This window comes from Cyanistes caeruleus, chromosome 9, assembly GCF_971803275.1.
Source record: "Cyanistes caeruleus chromosome 9, bCyaCae1.hap1.1, whole genome shotgun sequence".
NCBI classification, from domain to species: domain Eukaryota; kingdom Metazoa; phylum Chordata; class Aves; order Passeriformes; family Paridae; genus Cyanistes; species Cyanistes caeruleus.
In genome coordinates this window covers 23,485,095-23,509,741 of record NC_141709.1, presented here as the reverse complement: position 1 = coordinate 23,509,741, position 24,647 = coordinate 23,485,095, and the positions used below count along the sequence as shown (strand labels likewise).

The following is a 24,647-nucleotide window of genomic DNA, read 5'->3' as shown; positions in this document are numbered from 1 at the left end:
TTTTCAGAATATCACAGAAGAACAATAAATGCAGAAGTGGAAAAATGAGAGACTGGGAAGGGAGAATGAGGGACAGGAAAATAAATAAGCTTTATTGAGACTTTTTGTCTTGTGCATGCACATAAATTATTTCAGTGCTTCAATGATGCTGTTCTCCTGAGCTGTTCCACCAAAACTGCACTGTAAGTGTTCCACTGATGTAGGAGTCCAGTATTCTGGAATATGGCCTCACCTGAGTATGAATATGGCCAAAGGTTGAGCAGGGGCTGTGTTCCCTGTGCTTCCTGGCTGAGGAGAGATACCTGGATCTCTCTGTTGTTGACACCTGCCAGGGCACAGGGACAAAAGGAGGGATGTGGTGAGTGAGAGCCACCTTTGCTGTCCTGAAGAACTTGCAGAGTTACAGCAGTCTTGTTTCCTGGTAAAACTACATTCTTACATTCCTACTCATGCTAGATCTGTCTTCATACCAAAGGGACTGCTGGTGGTGTTGGGTAATCTTCAGCATTAGTAATAGCATCAAAATACAAACCCAGGTGATAGATTCAGGATTAGAAAGCCTGAAAAGCTGAGCCTTTTTTCACCTTGCCCTGTCTAGATACTCATAACTCAATTATTTTCTTTCCCTTTTCTGTGAATTTACCTGAAATGAAAAGGTGTCATTATGGTGACAAGAAATCACAAATGAAGGTGTCTTCATTATATGTCAAGCCATGCAGACATCATCTTTAAAGCACTGTTTGTATTTTTTTTGCCGAGCCAGTTCTTGGACTTAGAGTCAAATGTGCTATAATTAAACATTGATTCTCAGGAATGAAGGGAATTTTTTTTTTCTTCTTTAAGGAAATGGATTTTAGGTGAGTAATGGAACAAAGGAAACACAGTATAACTTCAGTTTTATGTCAGAAAATCAGCTGCAAGCAACCTTTTACTTGCACCTAGAGCTTAATATTTATTTTAGTTTTCCTTTCATATTGTCTTTAGTTGTATCTTTTTCTTTTGATTGCTGAGCATTCCGGAATTCTAGCCTTTCACAAAATATCTAAAGTTGCAGTGAAAATAGATGGCTGACTCTCAAATTATATTTACTATTTTCTTGCACTTTTCATAACACTTTTACCAAACGCTCTATTCTTATAAGCCCTTTTGTTTTAGAAACTGTATGGAAATAATTTGGCAATGAATTACATTATAGCATAGCCTCATATTGTGAAGCCTTTTGGGATATTTTGTTGAGACTTAGGTTGGTATGGGCTCTGACAGTCACAGCATTTAGGTAAACTACAAAAATTTTTCAGAACCATTGTTAATTTGAGCTCCATGGCTGAATGTTGTGACCCATGTTTTCTAGTTAAGGATTTGTAGAGTCACATTTTCCTGTCACTCCCTGTTCATGTGAATTAAAAGCTGAAGCACAGAGAACACAGATAGTCAAATGATAACAAATAAGGATGATGGGTTCAGTATTTATCCAGAACTTAGAATATAACCTGCTGCTACACTTAAGATTCTTAAAGAAGCTGGTCTTGTAGTGTCCCAGTGTTTCCACCCTACACTGTTTAAAACTCACTGTCTTGGATGGACCAGTAGCATTTAAGTGCTCAGACAGACAGAAATGACCTCTGTGAAATCTTTATTTCTCCCTGATACCTGTTTGGCAAAACACCTCAGCTCATGCTTAGTCCCAGGTATATTTAACAGGGGCCTCATCCCAGACCAGATAAAAACATTGATTTTTTTCATGTGTTTTGGAATGGACCCCAAAGCATTTAAGCACATGCAAAATTCTGTATTGGCTGAATTACCTCCAATTTGTAATAGATAAAATTTTAAAGGGAAATAGTAAATGCATGTACATTGAAAGCAGTGAAACTAGGAGACATTTACACTACATGAGTATTCTCTGAATTCTCTTTCCTTTTTTTTCTTTTTTTTTAACAATTTGCTTCTATCACAAAACCCCGTGATTTTGGTTGATTTCCTGCTGTATTTTTCATCCACAGTAAGCTTCCTTCTTGCAAATTGCAGCTCAGGATGCTCACTAAAGTATTTGTGACATGGTCCTGCTCTGTGATGGTTTCAGAAAGTGACACCAATTGTAAAGATACCATACAGTTGGCTTTAGTGTATAATTTATTGTAGCCTTCAAATCCTTTCCTTGTTCTGGATATTGTACTGTTCATTCCTCCCTTTTATGATTCAGTCTACGTGATTTTTACTACCATTCCATCTCAGAAGCTTGCACTTCACTTTCTTTCAGAACCCCTTTGGAAAACATGGATTTAATCTTTCAAAATTAACCTGGATATGTATGATATTTACAAATTTTGATTCCTTGGTTAGTTTTCCAGAACATGGGCTGTACCTATACATAATTAAAAAAAACAAAAAACAAACAAACCAAGAAAACCAAACCAGAGCAACCAAACAAAAGTCAGTTTGAATGAACTGCTATTCCTCATTCTTCCTTGTTTTGGTGCAATTTGGTGTGATTATCTGCACTGTGGATACAGAGATGTTTGACTTTTTGCAGTATAATACTTTGCTACTCTTGTCTAGTGACTGCACAGAGCTTGCTGATATTTTATCCCAAAGCTATGATTTCAGCTCTCTGTAGTCTTGCATTTAAAAGCAGACAATTGAGATAGCTCCTTTGGACCTGAATCTTTCTCTTCAACTGTCTGTGCAGATACAGCTTATTACTAGTTTTATGCTAACAATAAAAAGCAATAAAATGCATTTTAGCAGAGACAAAAATATGTAGTCAAGGCTTTTTTTTAAAAAAAACCTACATGTTATCTGCATATCTAAAATACACAGTGTCTATCATTGACAGAAAATTACTCCATTAGGTGTAAGAAAGGCCCACTGGCTAGCATGGAAGGTTACAGGTTCATTTCTTTCTCCTTAGCAGAAATTTTTTACTATCAATTTCTGGTTTTATGTTTACTTACGTTAGATGCCCTGATTTATCTTCTTTGTAATGGCAAAAAATGGTATAAAAAAAGCTCAAGTAGGTACATATATGGCACTACACATTGTTTACAGTAAAACCTTGGAATGTTCTGTTTATAGACATCCTTGTTTCCTTGTCTATGGAAAGATTTATAACCAGCTCTGTTTTCTGTCTTTTTCAATGCCATATTTTCCTACTTTAGAAATCAATCTGTTAGATGAAGCAGCATCAAATCAGTTTTTGAGATCCAGAAAATATATGTCTAGCCTTACACCTTTTTTGTTTGCTGAACAGCAAGAAGGTTTTTTTACACATGGTCTTCCTCTTCTTAAAAAAAACCCCCACAAAACTTTCCTGTGAGCACTGCTCAGCTGGGGTTGGTGGTTGTATTTGCCTCTGGGTTTGGAGGCTCAGGAGATCATCTAGTCCAACCTTCATCCCCAAAGCAGAGTCAGCTAGAGCAGATTGCTCAAGGCTCTCTCCAGGTGTGCTTAAATGCTTCCATGGATGGTGACTTCCCAGCATCTTTGGGCAACCTGTTCCAGTCCTGCCCAGGCACCCTCACAATAGGAAGGTTTTTTGTATGTTTGACTGGAATTTCCTGTGTTTTTGTTCATGCACATTGTATTTGGTCTGTCGCTGGCTATCACTGAGAAGAGTTTTCTTTCACCTTAACTCTCACCTGCCCCAGTCAGGTATTTATACCAAATCTTTGAACAGTACAAAGTCTTTCTTTTGGCATTTAAAGCTGTAAATTCAGACTTTCTCCCATGAGCTAGGATCCACAAGGTAAATATTGCTATATATTGCTGTCTTTGAGACTTTGGCCCCTTATGTTCCCTGCTGTCCCTGCCTACCTTCTGCCTTAATAAACTTCTATTCTATTCCTTCCTCCCTGCATCTGTCTGTGCATTCTCCCCATAGGAGTGAGCAAATGTTACACAGCACAAATAAAATTGCATAAGAATGAATGTTGCCTCAAACAGCAATATTTTGGGATCAAGTGAACATAAGCAATAGCTCACTCCAGGGATAATGCTGCTGATTGTGAGAGGCCTATTCAGAAGGAAGTGCTATTTAAGGTGACACTATGAGGCTTAGAGTCCAAGGGAGTGTGAGTTACATGTCGTTTGTTATCCCTTTGCTTCAAGACTAGAAATATTTATGTTTCTTTCAGAAATAACTTGGTATCAGAAGTAACCCCAATGGCAACTCCCCCAGTTCAGAAATGGATACAACTGCCAAAGTTCAGACTCCTAAATTTGAAAATGCACCCACAGAGAGATCTTTTCTGCACTGTGCTGTTTATTGCTTCTTCACGGAGGTTGTTTTGTTACCCTGCTAATTACCCCTCGTCTGTACTTTAACATAGCCCTTTAACAATATCACTTGTTTATGATAAAGGTGTTTTTAAAAAATCCACCTTGATTTGAAGGATGTCTGTGTTCATTATTATTTCTCATGTATCAGGATTTTGGGGAACAGAATTGATATTTTTGTGCTCAGCAAAAAGGACAAAAGTAAAAAGTACAGTTATATACCAGAAGCAATATCTCCCTTCAGCACAGCAGTTTCTCAGCAGAAACTTGTGCAGTCTCTTACCCTCCTTTGTTCACATCTCTCTATAGTGGTTTACTATTCACAGCGAAGGTTTCTTATTTCTGCCACTGGCATAAATGACTTACTCAGAATTTCAGGTTTATATTAGTGTTAAAGGAGAATTAAGTCCTCTGTTCCTTTTCCTTTGTCTGCATTATCAGACTCATACAAACTTGGGTGTTGGTTTTGGACTTTTTTTTTTTTTTCTAATTGTCAGTGTTATAGGTTCTGGTCATATGAATAGTACTGCTGAAGATGTAAGTAAATTAATAAAATAGTGGTGTAAAGGTTGTGTCTTAGGGAAATCTCAGCATGATTGTGCAGAATAGAGTGACCTTGCTGTGCTATTACATTTAATGTTTATAAGTGTAAAGTCAAAGATAGCAGACACAGAAAAAGTCAATCTGATTCTCACATCCCAATGCCAATAACTGAACAATCACATCCCAAAAATGGAAGCACATCAGCATTTACAGTCTGTCTTTCTGAAGCCTGCAGTTTTTATTTTGCCTTATAACCTCTTCTTCCCATTGTAGCTGAGCTCTCACTGTGTAGCCCTGTGCACGTGGTTCTGTTTCCAGAGCTCTGTGTGAGTGCAGTATTTGCTTCCCATTCAGGAACTGTGGTAAACAGACTGATCTCTGTCACAAGGAGTCATTCAGTACTGTAACTGATTTGCAAATGTTGAGGCCAGCCTGGAGTTCTCTCAACAAGTTCAGCTGCAGTGATGGATGTGGAAATCTGCAGTAGCACAATCTCTACACGTGCATTTCCACAAGCAGTGGGTTTTGTTTGGTGATACACTGAAAGTCATGAATTACAAGACCTCTGTGATGCAGGGGAGCATCAGAGATTCCAGACAATACACTGGTGTTTTATCAAGGGTTATTGCCTGGAACTCCTTATCTGTTTTTACAAGTGATACGGTTACTTGGTTAGCATGTAAACTTGCAACAGCTTGGAACCAAGCAACACATAAAATGCAGATTTAACCTGTGGGTTTTTCCTAGGCCAGTAGGGTCATTCACCTAGCAGTGGGTTTAAAACATTCATGAGTGCTTCTCTATTGTCTGCATTATCAGAGGTAGTAGCCACAAAATGGCATTTCTTTACCATAGGACATGTAGGGTGTCTCTGCAGTAAACAGACATATGTTTGCCTTCACAGGAGAATTCCACCAAGGAACTTCAGTGCACAGCAGGTTTATGCTCTGCAGTCAGAAACTTTCTGCAGAAGGTTCCTTTAAGGCTTCATTGCCCTTGAGAAATTTGTGGCATCTGATTCATTTTCCCCTGGCAGCTATATATGAAGATGATGCTAACAATATGGCAAAGACTTTGGAAAGGAGTCAGGGAAGAGCTGATCAGAAACATGTGAAAATGCACACCCTCAGACTGACTTTAAAAACAACATTTTTTTGCACATATAGAAATTCTTATTCTTTAAATACGCATCCAACGCCTCAGTTAGTGCAGACATATCACTATTCCAGACTTGATATGTACATCAGGCAGCTTTTTAAAAAGTAACTCATACAAAATACTATTTATTTAAGCAACCTTGAAAGCAGGGTCTAATTGCTTATCATTTGACAGAGCTTACAATAGAGAAGAATTTGACATCCTTACTCACGATGAGTGGTACTTTATTCCACAATTATTCCTATTCTTTGTACTGAAAAAAAAGGGATGGCAAGTCTAGAGCTATCATAAACTATGAAGAAATACAGCTTTTACACAAAGGCAGCTTCATATCTACTGTTGTCAAGAAACAGGGGTTTGCTAGAAATGCCTCAGGTAACATTTAAATAGATTTACAGGAAAGAATGGTTGATTTCAGTCCTTCTATTGCATTTAAACAGGATTTCAGCAGAAAAGGTGATGGGCTAGTGAATATTTGTATTTCAGTTTCATTTTGCTGTAGCTTGAACTTGAAAATCAGAAATGACACTACTAAAACAACTGTTAATAATTAGGAAAATATTCTTGACTTCTTAAAATGTTTGAAGCTATCTTTGCTGCTGCTGCATTACCTGTTCTCATTTTCCTGATTTTTCTGTCTGGGGATCAAGGTTTGTCAAATTGCAGGTTGCTTTACTAGAGCATGAGTTCCATCCATCCAAACACATCTGCCCTGGTACCTTTTTGGTACAGGATACTTGGATAGCTGCTTTTCCATGTAGTGCTGAGCTAGAAACTGCAGCACTGAACATTATCTTCTTTCCTAAGTGTCACCCAGGAAGGCTAAGTTGTGAAGTGCTGTGTTTACATCAACTAACCAAAATTCACAGAATTACAGAAAATAGGATAAGAAAGGAATTCTGGAGATAGCAACTTTGTAACTGTGCCCCTGGCAAGATTGTTTATAACTATGTTTTCATATAGAAAGCTGCTTAAGGTTTAACCCGAATCTGGCTACCACCCTGCTAGAACAGACGTGAAGAATCCTTTGCAGCATGTTTTACATATTTGGAAACATTTATCACAGCTCCTCCATTTTCTCTTTCCTCTCCCTCTCCCTCTCCCTCTCCCTCTCCCGCTCCCTCTCCCTCCTCTCCCTCCTCTTCTTGCATTGCTGTTTAATTTTTCCATGGCATGGATTATTTTTTTTTCCTTTTTTCTGGCCTTTCAGCAGCAGATCCAAATTGGTGCTGAAGTCAAATGCCCAAACTGAGTTTACTATCAGTGCTGCTGAATAGAGTGAAAAGATATTTTCAAAACCCTTTATGTATGTCTCAGGATTATGTCTGCTTTTTTAGTTGCTAAAACCTGTATTGATGATTTTGCTGCCACTGAGCACGTTTGTGACTTGTAGCTCTGGAGATGACTGCCATTGTCACTGAAGGCTGCCCCACTTTAGGAAGTTAAAGCATCAATTAAATTAGCTAAATGTTTATATTGCTGACATCTGGCCAGCAGAACAGATGTATCTTTGTTGGAATAGAAATCTATAGAAATCAAAGGTTATGCTCAGAATAAGATTATAGCATCATAATCTCATTACTTGAATTGAGAGGGGGATGTTGAGATTAAAAAGAGAGAGAAATGGAATGCAGTATACACCAAAACTGATATTTGTTACAGAGAAAATGCAAATGGAAGAAATTAGAGGAGACATGCCTGATTTGAACTTCAAAACAGTGAAAATAGCATTTCATTTCTATATTTATTTCAAACTACATCCAAGAAAAGGAATAATGTAGATGGAGACAAGAAGAGACTTCTATGTGCTTTTCTTTTCAAATTTTTTCCTAGTGAGAGATGGATGGCAAGGGATTATGTGCCCCAAACAGCACTTAAAAGTGCTTTTGTTTTTTAATACCATCCTTCAGCTGGGAAAGGGAGAGAAAGGAGCAGACAAGGTGCCCTGACACATCACTTCCAAGTGATTTGTTTCCCAAAAGTATTCAAAATACTGATAGAATATATTTTTTCTGTTATATATTTATTTTGGTGTATGACTTGGCAGAAATGAAGTGGGAAGATGAAGGGAGAGAGCTCTTGCTTGTGGAGCAGTATTAAATACCTGACTGTAGTTTTAGCTGTGAGGGTGATTGGAAGGATAACCTTCTCTATTTGGCATGGCATGCTACAGAATTTTATTGTTATGTCTTATGTATTTCTCATTGTGGGTCTCTTGTTCCAAAGTATGTAGCTAAGCCTCGCCAGGGAGCAAATCCCAAGTCAAATTGTCTCATGCATAAAGAAAGACAGTTTGGAAGGCAGGAGTCATTAGAGGGAAAGGATTTTTCATTTTAGTTATGAAACTTAATTTGTTTTCACTGCCTTCCCTCCTTTGCATCTCTAAAATATTGATAGAGGTTATAATTTCTGACAGTGATGTTGATTATGGCATGTAAGTAGGATCCAACAGCTGATAGTGCAATATCGTGACAGGGCTTATCACATAGAGACAAGATTGGAAGGTGCAGCTGAAAGAGTGTATAATTGGTATAAATGAGAATCTTGAGTCTGAACAGGCCTGAAATTAGAGAAAGTTTGTGTCTGCATACAAGTTTCACAGCTCTCATCCAAGTTCTGAATTTTAGCAATGATATTTCAAGTGCGAGGACTGAGCAGCACTGTGTGATCACAGGGATACGGATGAGAAGGAAACCCTTCCTCAGCAATATAGCAGAGAACTGAGCAAGCCCATGGACTTTAATCCTGCCAGAAAATGATTCTGTCTCCTGTTGCTTCATGGCAGATCCTGCCTTTCCTATTTTGGAGTGCTTTCCATCTCTGGCATTAGTGATGACTCCCATCAGACACCTGTGGTCTCTCTGCTGATGGCTGATTGATCATACATGCAAGGCAGAGAAACAGCCTTGCAAACCTTTGATCAGTGTCCTTAAGTAGAGTATGTTTTATGCATTAAATTTGACTCAAGGATTTTAGAACCATGGACTGCTTTCTCTTTAAACGAAAGTTTCAGAGTATTTGAAAACGGAGGAAATTTTTTGGTGCATGCCTATGTCTGTACTTTGTTTTTTCCATAAACCTTTTTACAGAAACAGTTGTTCTCACTTTTTCTTGAAGTTTTTCCAGCTGCTGATAGTGTTCAAAATAGCTCTCCGCTATGTGGGATCAAAACAGTTTTGGCATTTAAATAAAGCACAGCATTAACTGTTTCATTTCAACGATAAAATGGGAAAGAAATGAATAATTTTGGAAAAATAGTTATATTATCAAATAGCCTGCACTCCAGAATTAATTTGTGACGTGTATTGGTTATCTCCACAGTTAATTACATTTTGATTTGAAATGTGTGGATGTGGAAGTAAACAGCAATGTGTTTAATAGTCACTGCAGCTGGGTCACCCCAAATAGCATTTAATCCCCCCACACAAAATGGTTCGTGGGTAGAAGGGAATATCAAGGCAAGAGAACAGCCATGCTCTTCACATTTAACCTATTAATCAACAGGTAAGAAGAAGAAATGTCTTGTGTCTGGTCAGGTATCCATGAGCAGCAGCCAGATGCTTTGCCCTTTCCAGATGTACTCTGAAGAAGAATGGAGCCATGCTCCTTGTTTAGCCCATTAGATAGCATTATCTCTGTGGAATGCCAATTCATATCTCCTCGTGCCGTGTGTGGTTCTCACATATGGGATTTTAATAACCTTCATGCTGTGCTATGAATTCATAAACAGGGCTTATAGAGGAAAAGCACCACAGGACTTTATTTTTTAATTATTGCTCTTTTGAAAAACGGGGTCTGCAGGATTTTTGCAAGGGTCTTGTGACAGAGTCAGCAATTGTTTTGCTGCTGCAGTGAGGTTATTCCAAGAGGAAGGGATAAATACAGTATTTACCTATGATACACTTTTTCAGAATTGATTTTCAGTACCTACATTTCGAAGCCATTATAATTCTGCTGTTTTATAGATGGAATTTTGAAGGTCTGATGGTATGGGAGTTTTCCCCATTTTTCTGGAATGTAATGTGCATTTGTTTTCTTAGAGCTTACGTCTCCTCCTAAGCCTGTGAAACCACAGTTTACTGCTTAGTGGACACTAGCACATGGCAGCAGTTTCAATTTCTGTTCTGAAGAAGACCTATTAATTCTGGATCAGTGGAGTTTTTTCTTTCTTTTTACCCCTCTTCTCCCTGGAGTCCATTTGAGCACCACTTCTGCATCTCAGCCATGTTCCAGTACTGGTGAAGAGGGCACACTGGTTAGCTGGTAGAGCTAAAATGAGTAACAAAACTTCCCAGCACTGGTGTCCAGGTATGGCATGGTATTTATCACCTTCTGTTCACTGCTGACAGCCTTAGAAAGTAGACCTGTGAGGATGGCTCAGTAAACTTAGCTTTCTCTACAAACACCTACAAAGTGATGAGTCTAAACCGTGGGATACATCCATTTTAGCAGTCCAGGCATTGGTTCACACATGCCAGGAGGGAAATTGCACCGTGTTGCCTGCCCATACCCTGTGCCACAACCAGCAGGAATGAACCTGTAGTCATTCTGGATTCCAGTCTAGTAACTGTGCCTAGTAATATTTTATCTGGAATAAGATTTATTAGGTGTAGGTTCTGTGCAGGATTCTCATAGGACATGCAGATCAAATCTTTAGTCCATTTTCATTTTAGGAATGTTTCTCTCTCATGCTGTATTTTGTATGACTTTGTGTATGACAGGCAATAGAAAGAACCAAGAACAGACAAGAAAAAAAGAGAATAATTTTTTACTAATTATTCCATTTTCAATATTTTGTTGTCATTTTGAGTTCTTTTATTTCTAAAAAGTTCCCCAGCACATTGGATAGTCTTCATTATTAAAAATGTGTGCTTTTTCATTAAAATTCATTGAGCTTCCCCTTGGTTCTTCACAGTGATAGAACTATAGAATTACTTCAAAAATTATGTTAGAAATAACCTCTGGAACCATCTTGTCCAATACCAACTATAAATAAGACGAGCATTAAGTTTAGGTCAGGTCTATGCTTATTCAAGCTTTGAAAATCTCTAGGAACAGACACTCTAGAATCCTTTGGGCACTTATTTCAAAGTTTAATTGCCCTCTGTCATAAAAGTGTGTTCCTTGAAAAAAGGATTATTTTTTAATGAGCTATATATAGTCCATCAGGTTTTTTTTTTCTCCTCAGCTCATCTGCCTTGGTCTTTTTTAGCCATGAGAACACTGTGAATGTCTGACACCATGTATGATGGGGTAGCTGAACACAGACACACACAAACTTCTTCGTGCTGCATCTATAATTCTGCAGTTGCATGACTCAGAGAGAGGGGATGCCAAAACTTGCACATTTGCTTTGTAAATATTTTCTTAGAGTTAAATTAATACGTAATCTAGACCCTCCATCTCTCACTTGCTCCTTTTGGTGTTGTTAATACATATGTACACACATGTGCTTTTTTTAAAGTCACTAAGCAAACAAGAACATAGAACTAAAGTTGAGTATGGAAGAGTTTTCCATTGTATATATTTATATATATATAATATAATATATATTGTTTATTTATTACATATAAAGTTTTCCATATATATATTTCCATTCTATACTGTTCATAGAAATGAAATGTTATTTTTGTGCTTTTCTTCAGTATAAGCTGTAACCTGGACACCTGTTTGTTTCCTCTGAATAATTATTTTATAATTATTTTACTTCAGTTGATTTTTTTTTTTCTTATTCAGCTGCATCCCTGAGTCTCTCAGACCAGCTTTGTGGCAGTGAGGGGGGAACTTACCCTCCCAGTTCCCAGTGTGCAGTTGTGAGCTGTTGATAGCTTGAGGTGCAACAGAGCCTGTAGCATGGAGCAGCATTGCTCCAGAAGGAGGATGAAAGGAGAGACACAATTTATTTGCTTAGAAGGCAGTTATCAGTATTCCATGATCTCTTCTCTTCCTAGGCCCTCAGCTGAGATGTGTTTTGCTGTATTCATAGTGCCAGCAAGCCACAGCAGGCAGATGCTCTCAGAGGGCACTGATTTTCTTTCTCATGTTGCTCTCCCCAAGAACCCGTTTTGTCAGAACCATGGTAGTCATTGCTCTATCAGTGTGAGCTACGGAGCCACTGATGAGCTTAGGTGTTGACCTTTAAGCTTGCTTTTCAAGTTTTAAAGATCCTGCTGTCATTTACAGTCCTTGGAAACATTAGGAATCACAAGCTCCATTAAAGCCAACAGTCTAAAAGAAGAAAACAAAAAAACCTACACAAACTCTGTGTGCTCACAGGCAGGGTGGAAATGCAGAGTCTGATGCTGGTGTGGAAGCTAATGCGGCCTCCAAGGCTTCCACCCCAGAGACAGACGTGGGGCAGGAAAAGCTTCCAGCAGTGACCAGGGGAGTCCATCCAGCCCAGAACATCAGTGTGTGTGCTCACACACACAGGAGGAGCGCTGCATTCTGGCTTTGTGAGTAGATAACTTATAGCAGGAAAACATTCTACATCCTTTTCAAGGGTTGAAGCAGAATCACAGCTGAAAGGCCTCTGCTGCTGCCCAGGCAAAGGAGTAGCACCATGATTCTGTAATCTTGACCACCCATGAACTGCAAATCCAAATTTCTTTTCCTAAAATTCCTGTGTTAAGTGAAATCTCCGTGAAGTCTTTGGTCATGTCAATGGGAATTTTGCTTTTAACTGTAATGAAGGCAATGAACGTGCCATAGACTTACCCAGAAGGTCCGTGTGTAAGTACATTGCAGTTTTTCTTCTGAAGATGTATGAAGGACTAAAAACTAATTTCTCTCTTAAAAATTTAAATTATTGGTAGAGGAGCTATATGATTATAAATACCCATTTTGGAAGTAGTGTTTATATCTTGGAATTATGTCACTGTCAGCCCAGACTGTATAGTGGAGAAAAGATTGATAGGGTTTATTATTTTCATCTTTTAATAAGATTTTGTTTTCCAATTGCTTCTAGCATGTTTCACCTCATAACTTACCAGCTCATTTGTGTGTGTGTGTGTGTTATTCAGCACCTCAGGCCTTGGTTTTGCTCTGGCTCTGTGCTGAGGATGCACTGACCTGCCCAACTCTTCACTGACTTCAGTGAGATTTTGGCAGAGGCCACCGGGGCTTTTCTTCAGCAAAGGCTTTTAAATGAGGGGTAAATGGGGCTGGTTTGGGATGTGGTGGGAGCAGAAGCTGCACTGTTGGGCCCCATAAGAAAGGAGAACAGGCACAGAAGGATCTTTGAATTATTTACAAGTCACTTAACCCCAGTGGTTTCCACCTGAGTTCCTGCTTACCGAGTTCTTGCAGGTGTTAATCCAACTAACTAGTCCTACTAACTAGTCCAAATTGTCTGCATGAAATCTACACTGATTAAAAGGTGATTAGTGGACATATGCACCAATGCAATGATGCAAAAGCAATCAGAAGAGCGTATATGGACAATGATTTTTTTTCTTTTGAAACAGACTTTTAACTTCAAAGTTTTAAAATATGCAGCTATGCTTCAGTAGCTTTCTTTAATGACTTTAAAAAATGTAAAACATATCTACCAAATTACTTAAACAGAGCTTCCCAATCCAGTTTAAATTTTTGTCCTAGTGCCCATTGCCACAGTGTTTGAAATTTCAGGTGTCTGACAAAATGATGATTTAATCTTGTATCTTTCTGCACCTGAAATGCTTTTTTGATCTTAAAATAGAAGATATTTAAAACAATGAAATTTTTGTACTAGCACTTTCTCAGTTAAAATTTAACCTGAAATTATATTTTTAGAGAAAATTTTAAACATTTTTACAGATGACAGTCACAGAGTGGTACTGCAAATATTGCCAGTGTACTAGTGAAAGTAAATGAATGTGGCCAGAAGCAACCGTGTATTCCCTTTTAGATAAGGCATCCTGCAATTAAAAACACTGGACATAGAGAGCTTCTTAAGGCTTTTTTTGTCAAATGAAAAATGCCACTGGTTTTAATGCTATTGTAATAAACCTTATTCTTATTCCTGGCATGGATATTATATATTTTTTTTAATTTCAGAAAAATGGATAATTAGCATTTTAGCTTATCACTTTCCTTCCATGCATACAAATAATTTGTCAGATAGACCACCAAGAGAGACAAAATTAAATAATAGGTCTAGACAGCATGGAACCAAAATAAATTAGAGGTTAAGCTTCCAGCCCGTTAGGTGGGTCTTCATGGGAAAGAAGAGGTGGGGGGTTAATACCAGGAAGTTTTTCTGACAGTTTTTGTTGCCTACCTTGATATTGTTTCTCCATATCAAATCCCAAATAAATTGACCTGAAACAAGATGTGAGCTTCACATTAGAAGTCCCCTAGTTTATTTGTGAGTCTAATTTTTTCAAATGTATTTAGATTAGAGACCTAACAGGCATTACTGCATCTGTGATTCAGCCAACTAAGTTCCTAGATAATGGTCCATGATTAATGGTGAGTGCTCATAATAGGAGGTTATTAGAGAAAGCAAACTTGGAACAAATCTGCTGTATACATTATATACTTTACCGCCATCTGTGGGTATTTATCATAAATACAAATTAAAGTCAGCGGTTAGAGAAACGCATGTTTTCCATATGTGACGGAGAATTCCTTAGATGTAGTCTTCCAGTAGGCATCTTCACTGTAAGAATTCCCATTCATTTTTTTGCAGAGACACTTACTATTACTTGCAAAGAAAAACCAGTTTTTGTGGATAGAGTTCTTTTGGCCTTGGTTGCTGTCGAGGATGTCTTTCTAGAGTCCACTCTGTAAGGAAGGATTCTGTGTTACATGTTACCTCTGCTGTGCTGCCACACACGTTATTGGGTGTGAAAAATTGGGTTTGTCCTTTCGTACTGAGATTCATTTGCTATTCAGCCCATGTGCTAACAGGATGTTCCTCCCTTTTATGTCTCCTTGAGTTGTGACATTTTACCTCCTTGTGGTTTGTATTGTTTGCTGAGCAAATATGTCTGTATAGACAAGAAACAATTTTTATCTTCCTTATTACTAAATGTAAAAAGCAGAAAAGAAATGTGATACAGACAGAGAATTGCAGAAGATAAATTAGAGCTAAATATTATGATACCAATAACCTGCTGAATCAAGTGACATGTTTTGCTGGTAGCAAGTGTACTGTTGCAAATACAGTTCTGCAGCAGAGTGACAAAAGGGGTGCCACTGTTAGGATCAGCCTGTGTTGTGCTCTGAGTTGTTTATGCTGTTTGATGGACAGTGTCTGGTTTACATCGTGTTTTTCCAGTAACTTTTGTGCACAAAATTCAGGAGTCATCACGTAGTAGTGAGGGCAGGTGAGCAATGTGGTGGATGTTAAGATAAATGACTTACTGGATTCAGCATTCAGCAAGCAGTATTTGGTTGGAAGAATTCCCGGCTTTTGAACTATTACAAAGTCATGATATTTTAAACCCTGTGTGTTTGTAAATGGGTGATAGATGAAGTGTCACAAACGTTTTGGTTATTTATGGTCATCAGCTAAACCTCTGGGATGAAGTTAGGAGTACTCTAGAACTAATGCCATTTGTTTGGTTTTCCATTTTGTACAGCTGTGAAGCTAATTTTTTCATAGGTTGTTTTTCAGAGTGAATGCTATTTTAGTGCCTACTTTGTGAACTTGGCCTGCGTAGTGTGTGCATGATGGAGTTTGCCTTCCTTCCATAGCAATTCAATCCTCAACAGTGTTTGACAGGATGTTTGATGACAGGAATTTGGTGATTTCCACATATGTTCTTGGGTGTACTTGTATTTTTATGCTTATTTATATATATATATATATATATATATATATTTATATGCCAAAGAGTATTCCACTTTTCTTCCAGTTCAGAGGTGTTCATTATGTAGATCTGAAGGTGCAGGCATCTGCATGCCTAGGGATATCAGGGTTTCTGGTTACCTACAAACTATAGTACTATATGCTGGACCAAACATATCCATTTCCATCTATTTTCTTCTTGAGCAGTTGCAATGTAGAGGACAAAAGCTTTTCTCTCTGCCTAGTCATTTCCAAGTTATTTGATTGACACATCTGATGAAGTTTTCTTCACAACAATTAGTTTATAACTTAACAAATACCTTTAGGAATTTTGGTTTTTCTCTGCTGGATTGCATTCCCAAACATCATGGTTTATCTTCTCTGCTGCATGTCAGTATTTTGCTTTTTCTCAAATCCTTCTTCCCCTTACATATTTCCCTTTTAAACACTAAACTACATTCTACCCTTTCATAGGTGTCTGAAATATTTTCTGCTCTCTCTTCTCTTCTGAGTGTTCTTTCCATTTATTTCCTCCCTGTTCTGTGACATGATCCATTCCTGTAAATAAGAGCACGTCCCTTCTGCCATCCCGCCTAGGGACAGGACACTTTGCCAGACACCTGAGACACAAATGAAAATAGGTCTTCTGCAGACTGACTGAGAGTGCACATGCAGGACAGGTCTTCACATCCTTCAGGAAATGCCTTAGAGCAAAACTTTCTTCACCTGCCACTCTCTCAGAGCCCAGAGTCCTTCAGAGCAGTTGGCCATCACTCCTGCAGAGCTCTGCCTCTCCCGGCTCTTTCTGTTCTTGAAATCCTGGATCTGGCAGCTTCCTTCCTTCATTAACCCTCCATGCAGGGGCAGAGTAGTTTCTCCTGTTCTTATTTGCTCCCTGACACCTTTCTATTTTTAAACTGTTTTTACCAGTAGACCTATCAAGAGTGTTCCAATAGTTTATTACTCCAGAAGAAAATACTAGTGTAGGCTTATTTAAATGGTGCCAGTTTCCATAACGTTTCAGCTAGTAATTGGGAAAAAATAAAAAAAATGAAGAGGACTGTTTCATTGATGTGAACTCCCATTCTTTCACCTTTTCATAATAAAGCAAAATGTTCAATTGGAGGAGCATTTTAACTACATTTTAGAAAATTACTTAAATGCAATTTTTGAAAAATAGAAAGTTAAACTATTTTGATCAAGCTGGACATGGCTTTTATTCAATTTTAGTAAATTTTGTTTTATGAGATTATCATGAGGGTATTATTTTTGCCTTATAATAAAGTAGTGGAAAATATCTAAAATACATAACAAGACCTCGTTTTATTCTTTATGGGTTGTATTCTTGGTTCTTCCTACTCAGAGTTTTCTCACGTTTATTTGAGGCATTTGGTTTTTAGCTTTTGGTATCATGGTATGTACCATGTAATTCTTGCTTTGTTTCAAAGCTGCCTATATTGTTCCCAATAGGAGCAGCAAAATCAACAACATTCTGGTGAGCATTTGCTCTGCTGTATCTTGAAAGAGGTAGGAGCTGGCATGGAGTTGTGTGGAGCTGTCTCTAAAGTGAGAAAGATGACACTGCATCACTTTGCACTGTGGTTTGTATTTGGAAGGCTTGAGTTTCTGGTTTGTGGTTTGTTTTTTTTTTTTGTGAGAAATAAAACTGTTTCAAAAATACACTTGCTGGTTGAAAGTTTAGATGGGGTGGGTGACTTTGGTGCACAAGTTTCAACCTCCACTCAAAGTCCAAGCTTCCTTTGTTTTTCTGTCTCATTACCACTAATATGAAGAATCCACGAGATATTTGTTCAAGCAAAGGGCTGGTACAGCCCCTTTAAGGAGCTGTAACAAGAGCTGCAAATCAAACAGTTCTCTTAACAACTGGGTCAGTGTATATAGAAAGACGTTCAAATATGGTTATTTATTCAGTCTCCTGCTGTAAGATTAGTCCCATTATGTGCCTCCTATGCATTCCCTTCCACTTCATTCAATTTTTTAAAAAAAACTTTCTACTAGAACTCATGTACATATCAGTGACATTCATCTAAATAAAATATCCCAGGAACTTGAGTCTCAGGAACAGTTTTATGAAGAAGCAGATCATATTCTGTTTATTTGGAAATGGGATGCATGTTGACATTTGGCTTATTTCAAAATAATGTCAAAATGTTAAAATCTTTATGAAATCTTAACATTAAATTTTATGAAGACAGAGATGTTTACTGGGATGTGATGCTGAGGGTTAGGACCAAAGTCAGCTGCTGAAGGTAAAAAAAACACAATACCGCTGGTAGAGGGGAAGAGGAAACAAACACGAACTCAGGGTAATCAGACCTGTCTTTTTATCATTTTTATCATTTTTTTGCTTGATGTTAGTCATATAATGTAAGTTATATACAGTGCTGTACTCATTTGGCAGTTCTTGCTGGATGAACACAAAAATAGTCTTTCTTTTCTTTTAATGTGCTGAGGTTTTTTTCCTAGAGAAGCTTGGCAAGTCTTTTCTCCCAGTCAGAGGTCGGAAGAAATTGAGTAAGTGTAGATAAAACCAGCTTGTTTAATCACTGAAACACAGGAAAAATTAAAATGCATTTTTTGCTTGTAAAGTAGAGAAAAGCAATAAAAACAATGCCAGACGGTTAATGCCTCTCTTGTACCTTTCATTTCAAAGACCTCAAAAGAACATCAAGAAGAATAAAGGCAAAATCTATTCCCTATTGGCATCATTATAAATGTTGTATCCTCTAAAACTCTAAAGACATCCAAGAAGAGTAGAAGAATAAATGGCATTGAAATAAAGAAAGTCTCTCTGGAGCTTTGTTCAATCGGCTTTGTTAGAATTGACTCAAATAGGATGATTATAAGAAAAGATCTCATTTGTTTCAACATTAAAGGAGCAAATTAATATGTGGCAAGCTGCTAATAATTGCCTCATTATGTAGTGAATGGGCATTGCGTCCAATTTACAAAATTACAATCTATTGTTAAAGTAACAATTGAGAAAGTTTAGTCTGAGTTTCCTAACTGTCTGCATGATTAGTTGTGGGATTCAGAGTGGAACAGAGTTGGTCAGAGAGAGCGCACCACTGGTCTGTAGTGCTGAGAAGCCACAAGAGAAATTCAGCTTTTCATTAGTGGAAATTCCATCTGCAGAGGTTCTGAGCTGGATTTGGTCCAGCTGAGGAGTGAATCTGTCAGTCTCCACTGAGACCAGAGCTTGGTGTGTGTCTGGTCTGTCCAGATGTTATTTTGTGGTTCAGAGACCTGGCCTAAGATCACCCCCACGTGGACCTCAGCAGATGGACAGGGCTGGGAAACTTGGTGGTCCAAGATCTGTGCCATTGGGAAACCTACCCATAGAAATGGTTCTGTGGCTGGAATTGCAGTCTCCTGGTGGAAACACTGGAAATGGTGGGGGAGTTGTCAAATTTGGAAAGTAAGCAATTTTTCAAATAATGAAATCCTGTGTGGAAGAGAATCATGTTTTGTGACCTACTTTTGTTGGATTTGTTTGTGACCTTTTCTAATTCTGGCTGATTTTGTTATTTAATGATTTGACCTTTGATTCAATGAAGCCACTTCGGTGCTAAATGCAAAGATTTAATAACTAGAACTGTTTGATAAGTGACCTTTATTACACAGCTATTTCTCTTTGCTAGAGAAATGGCACTGTTTTGTGAGTTCTAATTCACAGTTTTAATTATCTTTTCTATTGTCTGTAAGCTTGCACAGGAAATTGAAAGGTCAGACATTTCATTTTCTTTACTGATTAAAATATAAGTGTTCCTCAACAGTTACAATGTATCATTCAGAAAACGATAGGACTATTTGTAAGATCCTACCCAGCTGCTCTGCTGAGGACTTTTACATTCTTCTGGTCGGCAACAAAATGAGCAATTTTCTAGCAGCAATAATAGCTCAGCCCCCTTCGTGTTTAGAGGTGAAATAAATGTCTAAGTACATGAAAAGAGAAGAAAAGGTAAATGGTTCTTAATGTTTTAAACTCGTGTATCTCTGATGCAAGTGAAGGAAGATCTTGTGAGAGGTGAACCTTGGCCTGATGTGCTGGATCCACAGAGGATAAGCAGTAGCAGCACAAGTTTCTGTGTGGTCCTGCCAATCTGTTTCAATCCCACTGGGGATTGCTGGGCTCTTGCTGGACCATCTCTGCAGATGAGGGCAGCCTGAACTGCCTGGAAGACCCATTTGTATTGTATGTGGATTCATGTGTGTTACTGAAACCGCCCTTCTCGTCTGTGACACTTACAAACCAACACCACAAACTGCTGCCCTGTCTCCATATGGGGTTCAGTCAGTGAATACTGATGTGTGTTTTCTCATATGTTGAGGGAGATATGATGCAAAAAGATGATGAAGACAGTGGGTGATTCTGGAGTCAGTGGAATATCTATCATGGGTATCAGTCAGTCTCCTAACTCTGTCTGGGATCTCTGTTGAGAAATATGCATATTGGGACATGAAAAATCTCTCTACATTGCAAAAATATTTATTGAGATAGAGCTGGGAGCGGGTTAGCCTCTGACTCTGTTCAAGAAGAGCAGATTATATGTTGACCTAGTATAGGCATTCAGTATTATGAAAACACTTCATAAATTGGAACAAGATAAATGAATCACAACAAAAGAGCTAGAAAACCAGGGGACACAGTTGCAGGAGTGAGTGTACTCAGCTTATTCAAGCAGAACAGTTGCACTCAGTGAACAGAAAATGTGCAATGCATTTCTAACTAAGGTGAGAAAATCAAACTATTCCAAATTTAAGAGACCAGCTCCATTTTAATGAAGAAGGAAGAATTTAGTGAAAAAAGCAGCTCTGAGGATGAGACAAATTTAAATGAAACCAGATTCTTGACCAAATTGGCTTTTCCTATCTAGCAGTTTCATATTCAGCGTTTGTTAGTTCGAAAGTTCACCCTGAAAGCTATAAATTAATCTACTGGGACTGTAACAATTCACTTCATTCTAGGATATGAGTTATGCCCATGGATTTGTTTAGGTCACCCAGCCATGTCCTCATAATGTGTCTTAGAGAGAATTTCTGTAAGTAAGCAGTAAACAGAAAGACGGCTGCGTTCAGCTGCATCTCCTGGGATTTCATCCCTGCTGTCAGAGAGCCATGCAGGACAGCTCTCTAAAACTGTAACAGCTATAAAAAATGCATGGTGCTCTGTAAAGGAAACACTGACAATGCTTTTGCATTCAATCAGGAATCTTTAGTTACTGATGAAATGAGGAAAGAATGTTTTCCTGAACCAGCCACATAACGAAATCAAATCAATCACAATAGAGAAATCAAAGCTTTGAAATTGTGAGGTTTTCTGCACAAGTCTTGCAGGATGCACCTTAATTCAGTACAATATTTGTCACACAAAGATGAGATATTTTAGCTCTTACAGTTTGGCTCTCTTCAGATGTTTGTCTCTTTTCCTTGCATTATTCCCCCTTATCAAAGAATTCGGATTTTTTGTCAGCAATTGCATCCTAGGGTTATAGTGGTCAAATGTAGGCAGGCTATTCATTCACATCAGCTAAATGAGGTGTGATTTTTGAAGAGAAATAACCACAAGTCTGATCAGAACAGCACCTAGCATTCTGTCAGAGTAAATGTCCAAAGAACGTGGAGGGAATTCTTCCTAAAAAATACTAAACTGAGGTCACTGGCTCCCAGTTGTGAGCATGACAGAGAATCAAGTCTGTGACCATACAAAAAAAATGTAGGTTATCTCTGACCTGGATGATCTTCTGTAGGGGGGTTTTTGATGGATCTAGTTTTCATTTGATTTTGATTTCTAACTGAACTCTATACAATCAAATTTAAATAGAGGGCATTTCCTTTTAGTCTGTAGGTACAAAAGAATGAAAAGCATTTACTCTTTATCCTGTGACAAATGGAACATCAGATAGGTCCTTATATCTCTGTTAGATGATTTTTTTCTATTTTCAGTTCATACTGGAGTAATAGCACCCTAGAAACGTGGTCAGGAAATAGTGTCTTTGACTGAAGTTTTCTCAGGATTAAGTTCCTAGTTCAGGTGTCACCAGTCCATCTGCCTTTCATTTTCCATGGATCATAACTGCTCTCTGGACATATTCCTCTGTCCACATTTCCTTTCCAGCTGCAGGATTTTCATACTATTAGATTGCTTTTTAGAGTTACATCTCACATTCAACTTCTGTCACAAATTTGGGAGCTATTCATTCAGACAAAAACACAGTTAATGTACAGTTAAACTTCCAGCATTACTTTTTTAGTAGGTTTTTTCCTATTGCTGACACCTTGTTAAAAGAGAACATTGATCTAAATATTGCTTTCTGCTGCTTCTTTATTTCCTTGCTTTTTAGTGAAAAGAGTAACATTTAGAGGAAGAGAAGGAATGATTATTTGTATAGTTGACTTTGCAAGGTGTTAACTAAGGCAAAGATTGGAACTGCCTATTTCACTGAGGAGGTTTGCATTTGGAGCTTTGTAGTGGCAGAGTTTCCGAGCAGCTCTGCCACATGGGGATTGTGGTTTTGTTTTTTTAAAGAGAGGCATTACTTTCAATTTGTTGTACTGTACCTGTTTTTCTTTTAACTGAATTTCCAGTCTTTAATGTTTTAAAGAGAAAAACCTGCAATATATATTATTGTTTCCTGTCTTCCAGCCTCTACAACTTGACTGTGACCTCTGTGCCATTGTTTCAAACTCGGGACAGATGGCTGGCCAGAGGGTGGGCACCGAGATAGACAAGTCCTCCTGCATATGGAGGATGAACAATGCTCCCACAAAGGGCTATGAGGAAGATGTTGGGAAGAGGACAACTGTCAGAGTGGTCTCTCACACAAGCGTGCCTCTCCTGCTCAAGAATCCGGAGTACTTTTTCAAGGAAACCAACAACACAGTTTATGTGATCTGGGGTCCTTTTCGAAACATGAGGAGGGATGGAAATGGCATTGTGTACAACATGCTGAAGAAGACTGTTGACAGCTACCCAACTGCCAAAATCTACGTGACGACAGAGAAGCGCATGAGTTACTGCGATGCGATATTTAAGAAGGAGACTGGAAAAGACCGGTAAGTCTTAAACATGAAGAACAATTATAATGTTTGACAAGAGATATGTGAGAAGAGTCCATGCAGGATGTCAGCTACTAAATGAGTCCCCAGATAGGTTTTTAATGGATTGTTATATGGGTTTGACTGTTACAAGCACTTGATGAGGCAGCAGCTAGGCCCCATTTACCCCACCTACGCTACCTTCTGTTCATTCCATTTCTGTTGGCTTGAATCCCAAAAATATTGGATGTCTTCCTGAAATGTTTTCAAATGTGTGTTGTTTTCAGCTCAATTTACTATTGATTAAATTGACATTTTATTTGAAGAAGATAATCCTACACAAACATTTCTAAATGCACAACCTCAGGATAATTCTGGATATTGCATTTTCTTCTGTGTTGAGATTCACTGTAGCTTTACTTTAAACACAGACCTCAGCGTTATGCATTATTTCAGTTTCTTGGTGAAAATGGGTTATCAGAGATATTGGAATAGATTTAGGTTTTTACCAGTATTGTGCTGAAATTCTATTTTCTTGCTTGATAATGTGTATTTATGCTACTCGAGTGAAGCTGTAAGAGGCGAAAGTGTGAGGGCCACTGTTTGGGTTAGCATGTTCAAAGCAGAAACTGGATTTCTGGAATTAAGACCACAAATTTCGAGAATTTGCAACCAAGCTGCAAAAATTCAGGTCATCTGTGTTTTGGCATGGAAGAGCACCTGTAATACATATTCATTTCAGCTAACTAGGAAGGAGTTTCCAGATCACTGCTGTGCCTTAATATTAATTTTTTAATTTGCACATCATGAGTTTGAGGTTGGGAAGGACTGTTGCTATTCTCACCAAATTAAAGATACAGATACTCACAAGCAGCTTGATATAGTCTGAAATTTGGACTTGGCTTTTGAAGTAGAAAGGCTTGTTATCTCAAATGTACTTGTTTCACTATGTTATTAAACTGTCAGAACTTGGTGACAGTTGATTTTTCCTATTTTTCAAACTATTGGAAAATAAGGAGGAGCCTGCCCCCGTCCACAAAGTGCACATGTTGCTGCTGTGCTTCTGGAGTTGGAATGAGCTCACATATCTCATAAAAGTGTCAAGGTTATCATGGCTTCTTTGGTTTAGCTGAACAAACTGATGAACAGAGGCTAATAAATACACAAGATCCATTCTTCAAAAATGACCTTTAATAATCCAAGTCATCCTGTTTACATATTAATCAAGTTAAATATGATCACAGGTACATTATTGCATTGCTGTACATAAATTTGTTTATATTTATGAGTCAGTCAGGTCACAGCAACTTTATAATACTTCATCAGAATCCTTATTGTGAGAGTAGACCTTGAAAAAAATCTCTTTTTCCTATGTAAAAGAACCTCATCATTCAATGTCAAAGTATCCTTCTCTCCAGCCTAATCCATTCCTCTTCAACAAATTAACACATCTCAAGATTTTATAGTTACACAATTAACACAATACAAATGCTTCTTTTCATATCAAAAGTAGATTGAACTTCTGTGCTTATAACAAAGTTCTTAAGCAGCCTAAATGTTAAAGTGGCCCATGTTATTTTTCTTGAGCTAAGCATTTCAACAACATTAAGTTTTTATGAGCCTGTCTCACAACCCGTCACATTGTTTGTGCATGTGTGTCCCTTCAACACCAAGGGAAAAACCCACCACTTCTCACAGTGCCAGCCAGGTAACGTCCTTGTATCTACTGCAGCTTTAGTCCTGCTTTTCCACATCAAATAGTGATGTTTTTAACATCATTTAATGCTTTTGTCAACCAGAAACAAGGGAAATGATTGATGAGTCACCAGCTAACACC

At 38.1% G+C, this 24,647-nt stretch overlaps 1 protein-coding gene across 1 annotated transcript in view; it reads left to right on the top strand.

The window, feature by feature from the left end:
- The window catches only part of ST6GALNAC3 (ST6 N-acetylgalactosaminide alpha-2,6-sialyltransferase 3), a 217,933-nt gene that overhangs the window by 118,570 nt on the left and 74,716 nt on the right, over positions 1-24,647 (top strand). Inside the window, exon 3 of the mRNA XM_023932599.2 lies at positions 22,419-22,828. Coding sequence (XP_023788367.1) covers positions 22,419-22,828 — 410 coding nt within the window. The remainder of the gene's footprint in view (positions 1-22,418; positions 22,829-24,647) is intronic.